This window comes from Corylus avellana, chromosome 9 (assembly GCF_965113065.1).
Source record: "Corylus avellana chromosome 9, dhCorAvel1.hap1.2, whole genome shotgun sequence".
NCBI classification, from domain to species: domain Eukaryota; kingdom Viridiplantae; phylum Streptophyta; class Magnoliopsida; order Fagales; family Betulaceae; genus Corylus; species Corylus avellana.
Window position 1 is genome coordinate 15,202,929 of NC_142498.1, and position 9,171 is coordinate 15,212,099.

Below are 9,171 nucleotides of genomic sequence, written 5' to 3' on the forward strand. Positions count from 1 at the left end.
CTGCTCATTAAAGGTTCAACTATCGTGACCAGCAACGGACACAATGGCTCAATGGGAGGCTGCTTTAACAGGATTTGGCTTAGGTGCTTTTAAAATAAACTACAGCATATGCGCTTAAAAGGTCCCTTAACAAACCAATTGCATGAAAAGCCTTAGCAGGTCTTATGTGAGCCATAGGCATCATAAAAGATAGGGGAAAGCAACTAAGCATGAAATAAGTGATATCTGTAAAGAAGAGCCTAAAGTATGAGAGGTAATCAAGGGAAAAAGAAAAAGAACGCAAAAGCAATAAATCTGATATTCAAAGGCTTAAATCTGCACGGAGCATCCAAGCAAAAGAAGCAACCCACACATATATGGGCATGCACACAAACAAATGATTACAGGCTTGAACTTCTATTCCTTGTGACAAGTCACATTCTACCATTCCAATTTAAAATGAGTGCCTAAATACTTAAATATCCAACCAATCATACTGCAATTCCCATCCAAATAAATTAACAGTTTAATCTGTCATAATATGAGAAAAGAGTCACCTAGTAATACCATGCGGTATTATCAGCACAACATGACATAGACCTGGCAAGGACGTTAGGAGATTAAGGGGGAGAATTTGTAACACCCCGATCCCATGTTGGGGAGACGAGTAGCCACATAGAGAGTAAGTAGTTTATAAGAGATCTCTTAGGTGTTAAGTCTCACATTGCTTACTAGGTGAAATTGGGCATTATAAGTAATTCTAAGAAAACTCTAAATTGACTAGTCATTTTAAAGTGATAGTGCAGATATGACTAGTGTTTTTCCTTTGATCGTTAGAGACTCCATATTGAGTAAGCAACTCCACAAGTCTGACATGAGTAGTATAAATCTTGAAAAATGGGATAGCAACTATGCATGAAATAACAAGTGAAGGATGCAAAGAAGAACTTAAAAGAATGGAGCATGCAAGTGTTTTTCCTTTGGGGCTAAAAAGCTTAAAGTATACGGATACCACCATCCAAACAAAATACACACATACAAGAAGAAAGCTTGAAGTCCTACTATTTGCAACATCGTCGCATTTCACCTTTTCAGTTTAAACAACTTTTTGAATTCTTTAAAATAGTTATCCATACAATGATGCAATCAGCAAGGAGCCAATACATAAATTGTACTAGTGGTCCACTGGGTTTTATTTTGGGTCACGTTATATTGTTGGATTCTTAATTGTGGGTTTAATTAGTTATATAGCTTGGCTATAATAGTCAAAATCCATTTAAGTTTATGTCATACAAGGATTAGTTTAGTTTTTTCATATACAAATTGATGTGACAATTTCAATTCAATAGACAACAATTTGATGAGAGTTTTGCAACAACTATGTTTTTATGGTTGTGTGATGTAATTCTTCTTCCACATGTCAGTGTCAAGAAGAAAAATTTAGGTGCAATGGTTAGAGTAAAACAAGGTGAGATGCCTAGAGATTACCATTATTTTCCTTTTAATTCTATAGCAATTTCTCTGATTCCAATAAACCCACACCGAGCTTAAGATCCTATCTTTCCCATATATATTAAAAGCCGCAAACCACATATCCATTAAGGGCACTGATACAGGGCGCACGCCCGTGCAAAAAAAATTTTTTTTTTTTTTTTTTTTTAAAAAAAAAAAAAAAATTTGCACGCTGCGTGCTCTTTTGTTTTACCCATCCATTAAATAGCTTTCAAACTCTAATATACTAAAATCCTGTTATCGGATCACTGTTCACAACCTGAAAGAGCAATCTAAAAACTTGAGTTGTCTTCACTGCTTTGCCTCCCGTCCAACATCACAGACTTGAAGAACACACAAGAACAAAGGCTTGAACTCCTATTCTTTGCAACATCATTGCATTCGACCTTTTAAGTTTAAAACAACTTCCTTAGTTCTTAAAATTTTTTATAGTTAATCCCATCCAATAGATTTTAGGTTGATTCTGTTTATGACTATAGAGTACTCTTGCCTCTATTCTTTATAACTTACATCACCGTCTTGTTGGTCCCCAACAACAACCTACTTCATCCTCACAAATACAGAAAAAATATACAAACTAGCTATTCATAGACCAAAAAATAAGAAAAACAAAATGAAGCATGAAATCTCAATCTCAAACTTTACATCACATAAAAAGCTTCAGGTTGTACACGCAGAGAATCTAGACACTAACTCTCCACAATACAAAAACGTAGTAGCTGTTGGTGCAACCCAGAAACGCAGCTTAACAGCTCGTGCTTCAACTTACATACCATCCAGGGTCTCAGGTACAATGAGTAATTAATATAGATAGGCTAACTATTTCACAGCATCAACCAATCAGTTCATCTCATTGCTCTAATTCAACCACCACTTAGTACTGCAGAATACATATTCAAAAGGAAGAAATCCAAACAAAAAAGAAACCCAAAAAAACAATAAAAAGAGCCCTTTAATTGCATAATTAAAGCATTTCATTATACCTAATTTCACGTATAAACATAAATTTTTTTATTTTTATTTTTGATAAGTACGTATCAAGTGAGAACTGAATATATAATTCAAACCATGGGAAGCAACGAGATTATAACAACTCAAGCCCCATTTTCTTTATAAGAAAACAAAGGCACGTGTTTCATTTGGAAATGTTGTACGCAAGCAGATCACATTATACCATAATTCAGAAATAGCAAAATCCCTACATATGGCGCTATTAAGTTGAGAACAGATCCATAATTCCATTCAAAAATCCAGGATGTGCAAACGAGAATTGCAAAATTCATCTAAGATAAGCAGGGATCTTAATCCTAATGAAGAGCATACTCATGACGTAGGCAATGATCACTGAGGAGATCCCCGCGGTGGCGTAGGAGACCTTGACGGACTTGGCGCGGTTGCGATCGAGCGCGAGGTCCATGAGAATGATGCCGACGCCGCCGAGCACGAACATGAAGCCGGACGAGAGGCCCTCCACGATGTACTGCCCGTTGACGCGCCCCGGGAGGAACACGACGGGTCGAACGGAGCCGGTGGCGCGGTCCTGCGTGGAGCCGATGCCGGGGGGCTCGACGATGACGTCGTAGACTATGCCGGAGACGACCATGAAGTAAGTTAGGAGGACGAGCGCGTAGACGGTCATCGGGGAGGGCAGGGTTAGGGTTGGGAGCTTCAGGCGGAGCTTCGGCGCGCGGAGGAAGCTGAACGGCAGGATCCGGATCAGGTGGAAAATCGGATCCACGGAGTTCGACGATGCCGCCTCCGTTGTGCTGGTGAGGGATTGGGCTTCCGGTTTGGACCGCATTTTGGGCGGCGGTTCAGGTTGAGTCGGAGGAAAGGGGATCTAGGGAGAAAGCGTGACTTTTGTTTCTAACACCACATTTCAGTGGGTAAGTACTGTGTCGTCTGTGTTTTAATGGATTAGAAAAAGAAAGAAAAAAAAAAAAAAAAAAATTAGGGGAAACTTCAAAAAGCTCCCCTAAACTTTTAGCCGTTTTGATAAGCACCCTCTGAATTTTTAAAACTTTTACTTAGGCCCCCTGAACTTTGGTTTGCTCTCACTTTGGACCATTTTAATGTTAAAGTCAAATAATTTGACTTTTTATACATATTTTACCCTTCCCCAAAATTACGTCTTTTTGTGTTCTAAAACTACAACACTTACCCAGCCCAAAACGACGTCGTTTTATATATATATATATAAAACGACGTCGTTTTGGGCTGGGTAAGTATATATATATATTAAAAAAAAAAAGCAAAATATTAAAAAAAATAATTAAAAAAAATAAAAAAATAAAAAAGGGATCGAGTGCATTTGGGGGTGGCCGGACCACCCCCCCAAATGCACCCGATCCCCCCCTTACGTTTTTTTTTTTTTTTGGCCTTTTGGGGGTGGTCCAGCCACCCCCAGACCGGCCAGGGGGAGGCTTCCGATTTCCTTTTTTTTTTTTTTTAATATTTTGATTTTCCTTTTTCTTTTTTCTTTTTTTTTTATTAATATTATGCTCAAAACGATGTCGTTTTGGGTTGGGTGGTGAGGTAGTTTTGGAGTCCAAAACGACGTAGTTTTGGTTGAGGGTAAAATGGGTATAAAAAGTCAAATTATTTGACTTTAACGTTAAAAGGGTCCAAAGTGAGAGCAAACCAAATTCAGGGGGCCTAAGTGAGAGTTTTGAAAATTCATGGGGTGCTTATCAAAACTGCTGGAAGTTTAGGGAGACTTTCTGAAGTTTCCCCAAAAAATTAATTACTGTGTTTTAATTGACAATAATCCAGAAAAATAAAAATAAAAAGGCTCGACGTTGATAAGGTATCACTTTTTATTAAATTACATCTTAAGTTTAATTTTATTGATTTAGGGTGCATTTGAGAATACGCAAAAATAATTTGCGTTTTTAAAAGATATCGCAAAATATAAGGTATTTGGCATTGTGATTTAAAAAGCATTTAATCTAAAATAATAATAAAAATAAATCTGGATTTCTATAAGCAGGTTATGGGTGCTTATATGAAAAAAAAAAAAAAAAAATGCAAATTTAAACAAAAATTACTATTTCTCATAACAAATGTTTGATAAGAACGTATTTTTTAATATGTTTTACCAAACAGTTTTGCGATTTTAAAAAGTAGTAATTTAAAAATGCAATTTTTAAAATTGCACTTATTGAAACTGCAATCTCAAACGGACCCTTACTCTTTAAGATTTTAATTGTTATCCAATAAATTATTTTGCCCACTCTTCATTAATTTTTTAACAGTATTACCAGTTACCACTTCGTACTCAAACAGAATGTGACACGTGTCCCATTTAATAAAAAAATATTAAAAAAAATTGAGGGTCATCCAAAAAGCGTTTAACATCGACTACTATTAGTTAGGCAAGATGGACGGTAGGCGTTTCTTAGACTTGATCAATGGGAAATATTCACATTGCGCCAATTGAAATTATAGTCTAATGACAGGGTGGAGTAGAGGTTTTTGGTGGTGGTTATGCGGCATATGGGGTTTGATATAAGGTGGATTAATTTGATTATGATGTGTGTTACCTCTGCAAACTATGCAGTCCTCGTGAATGGGACGCCATGTGGGAGTATTACCCCTTCTCGGGGTATCCGACAGGGTGACCCCATATCACCTTATTTATTTTTGCTTTGTGCCAAGGCGCTGAGTTCGTTGTTAACTAAGGTGAATAGTGATGGGCTGCTGACGGGGGTCCCCACTTCAAAAAGGGGTCCCCATGTTAACTACCTATTTTTCGCCGATGATAGCTTATTGTTTTGCATGGCCAATATTGTCAACTTGACAAGTATTTTAAGGGTGTATGAAGCGGCCTCTGGACAAAAATTGAACCAAGACAAGATGGCAATCTTTTTTAGCAACAACACTCTGTCAGCTAACAAGGATCAAATTTTGGAACTTGCGGGGTTACCAGCCACTCAGAGATACGACACTTATTTGGGGCTTCCTGCCCTAGTGGATAAATCGAGAACATCAGCCTTTAGAAGCATCATTGACAGGGTTTGTAAGCGATTAAAAGATTGGAAATTTAAATTCTTGTCTCAAGCTGGGAAAGAGATCATTTTGAAGGCGGTCATACAAGCTACTCCAACTTATTGCATGAGTGTGTTCTGTCTTCCGAAGTTGTTATGTTCGGAGATAAACTCACTAATGCAAAAGTTTTGGTGGGATCAAAAGGAGAATGACAAACGGATCGCTTGGATGAGTTGGAGCCGTATGGGGCATTCAAAAAAGCGTGGGGGTATGGGCTTTAGAGATTTCACTTGCTTCAATACGGCCCTTTTGGCAAAGCAGTGTTGGAGGATATGGAAGGTGCTGGAAAGCCCTCTTGCAAAAATTATGAAAGCCAAGTATTTTCCCGGACTGTTCTATTTTGGAAGCCCAAGTAGGAAAAAAACTGTCTTTTGCTTGGAAAAGCATACAATGCTCGTGCGATTTGCTTCGAGAAGGGTTGATATGGAGAGTGGGGTGCGGTGAAAAAATACGTATATGGCAAGATAGGTGGATTCCTCAACCTCACACTTTTAAGATTCAATCCAAGCCGTCTATTCTAGCTCCTACAGCCACGGTTAGTGAGCTCTTGGATAACAAGACTCTAGGGTGGAATCATGCATTGGTGAACCAGATTTTTTCCCACGAGGAGTCACAACTCATCCTATTACCACTTAGTGGCTCACGGCAAGATGATGTCCTTTTAATGGAGGGGTACGGCCAAGGGGGTTTTCTCGGTTCGTAGCGCTTATTATATGCAAAAAGAGGTGGAAAAGGCAACTCAAGCTGAAAGTTCACATGGGGGCTAGCTTAGTGTGATTTGGGAGAAGCTGTGGAAGCTGTCGATTCCAAATGTGGAGAACAAAATTTTATGGCGGGCTTGTCACGGAATCCTACCGACTAGAGCGAACCTCTACAGGCACAAAATTATTGAAAACCCCAAGTCCCCAATCTGTGAGTTAGAAGATGAAACGGAGGCCCATGTCCTTTGGAATTGTCCCTTAGCTACGGATGTCTGGGTTGTAGGGCAAAGGATCTTCCAGAAAAGCTCCTCCCGTGATCGGACTTTCCTACAAGTTGCAGAGGAGATGTTTGAAAAGTGTGACAGGGAGGAAATCCTCCAGTTTCCAGGCATAGCAAGGAGGCTCTAGTTAAAGTGAAATGAAGTTGTACATGGAGGTCTTTTTGCCTCTCCGGCAGTGGTGGTTAAGTCTACTATGGAAGCTATCTTGGAATATCAAGCAACTCATGTGGTAGGAGGACATACATGCAACATGGAGAGATTAGCACAGTGGGAGGCACCGCCGGGGGGCTGGCTAATGGCAAATTGGGATGTGTCGATTAATAAACAGCAAGGAAGGTGGGGACTAGCGGTGATCCTGAGGGTACAGGGCAGATGATAGCGGCAAAGTGCTCATCTCGATTGGAGTTTTAGACCCAACAGCTCCTAAGGCAATAGCTGCTTTGGAAGCCATTCGCTTTTGCAACAGATTGGGTTATGACTGGATTCAGTTTGTGGGTGATGCGAAGATGGTGGTGCAGGCGGTGACAGCAAATGAACCAGACTGAAGCAATAAGGGCCACATCATTGAGGCTATAACGACAACCACCCGATCCTTTACTCACTGGAAGATGTTAAATGTGCCAAGAGAAGCAAACCAAATAGCTCATGTTTTAGCAAGATGGGCGTCGAAACAATGCATGGAAAATGTGTGGTTCACTGACCCACCTGATTGTATTAAAGGTCTTCTTGCCTTTGAGCAAGGTGTACCTATCATTTTGAGATAATTAATGAAGCTACTCCAACTTCTTTCAAAAAAAAAAAAAAAAAGGGCTTGAATAGATGTTTACCAAATAATATGGAATTTAAAAATTAACCACCACACAAATAATCACCAAATATTATTAAAACAGTCAATCAATCAACACAAATATTTGGTGACAAAGTGAAGATTTTTTGAAAAACTTTCAAAAGTAAAACTATTCATGGGAAGTCAAACTCAATAAATCAATCCACTATATATTAAAAAAAAAAAAAAAAAAAAAAAAAAAAAAAGAAATTACAAGATGTTTATATTTATAAAACCTTTGCATTTGACATATCCTGTAATAGACAAGCAACTCACATACCCGGTAAAACGCTGGGCAATTCTTGTAGTTGATCTTTACCGGAACTCCGATAGGCTGAAGGCTTCTTGTGAAGAAAAACGGTTGAAGGTCTAACTAAGTAAGATAAAATAAGCATGAATGCTTTAGAACCAAATAAACCTCTATTAGCGCAATGCACTAAGCCCTAAAACCTTGTATTTGGACGTGTATAAGAAATCCTTAGACATACTTGCAAGACTTAAGCTTTAAGGAAAAAATCGAACCTTGATTTATTGCAAATTTTTTTTTGTGGCTTGAACTAGTTTTTGCTCAATTTGAATTGCAATAGGGTTACAGGCTGAAAACAATGATTTTTATGGCGGTATGTTCAAACTTAGACGAAGCTTTGAATGCCATATTTTGTAAGACCTTGGTTCAAATTTAAAGTTCCAATAAAAAACTTGGTATTTTGAATTGACTTAGAACATAACTTATGACTGCATATACTACCTAATCTTCAAGGTCTTCTTAACACATCTAGCTCGAAGTAGCTTGGAATGGTGCTTAGGACACCAAGTTTTGCCGAGATCGGCACGTATAAGCTCGGCTCATGCTCGACTCGATTATTAAATGAAACGCTTCGTGAACACAAAATCATAGCTCGAATATTAAACGAAGCAAGCTCGGCTCGCTTCGGTTAGGCTCGTGAGCAAGCTCGTATAAGCTCGTGTGTGTATATATAAACTAAGTAACACATAATTAATTATAAATCTCATAATTATTAAAATCTTAAAATTGCATTTATATTTAAGCGTTAGAAAATAAAAAATTCTAGACCCTTCGTGATTAAAGAGAGAGAAAGCAATCATTAAAAAGACCCCGATTCAATTAGAGCAGACCCAAATGAAAGGAAAAAGAATCAACCAAAAACTATTGAGGGAGATTGTGAAAGGCAAAAACTATTGAAGAATCAAACAGACCCAAACACTATCACTACCTGTTTGGTGAGCGAGAGTGAGAGAGTGAAAAATGAGAGTTTAGGTGGAAGATGTGCTATGACTGGTGAGGGAGATTGAGAGAGAGAGACGTTGATTTTTTTTTTTTTAGGGGGCATTGTCTCAATGCAGTCTGAATACAACCTATTAACTTGTCCTACATTACTAAGAAAACACCAATCCCCAAGTTTGCTTATCTATAAAAGGATGCATATCTTCTCTCTTTGAAACCAAATGCCTTGCTGTATTGACTCAGACTCCATACTTAACTAGTTAGGCTAAGCAAATGCTCATATGAAAGCTGGCCTTTTAAGCCGTTTAAGAGTACTTGAAGTTAAATTTTTTTTTTTAAAAAAAAAAAATTAAATATAACTGGCTTGGCTCGACTTATTATGAGCTCGAGCATGATTTTTTTGGCTCGCCCTTGAGTAAAACGGGTAAGCCAAATTAAAAAAAAAAAAAAAAAAAACATATTTGGGTCGGTTCAGGCCTAACAAGTTATAAAACCCTAATCGAAGCCTTTAAAAAAAAAAATTTTTCTTTTATCTACACCCTTATTGCCATCACTAGTCTTTCAAGCCCCCACAGCTGC

At 38.2% G+C, this 9,171-nt stretch overlaps 1 protein-coding gene across 1 annotated transcript; it reads right to left on the reverse strand.

Annotated features, from left to right (window-relative positions):
* Positions 1–2,526: 2,526 nt before the first annotated feature.
* On the reverse strand, positions 2,527–3,379 carry LOC132189577 (Oligosaccharyltransferase complex/magnesium transporter family protein). Its single transcript, XM_059604321.2, has one exon. The coding sequence runs from the start codon at positions 3,290–3,292 to the stop codon at positions 2,771–2,773; it is 522 nt and encodes a 173-aa protein (XP_059460304.1). The 5' UTR covers positions 3,293–3,379; the 3' UTR covers positions 2,527–2,770.
* Between the last annotated feature and the right edge of the window lie 5,792 nt (positions 3,380–9,171).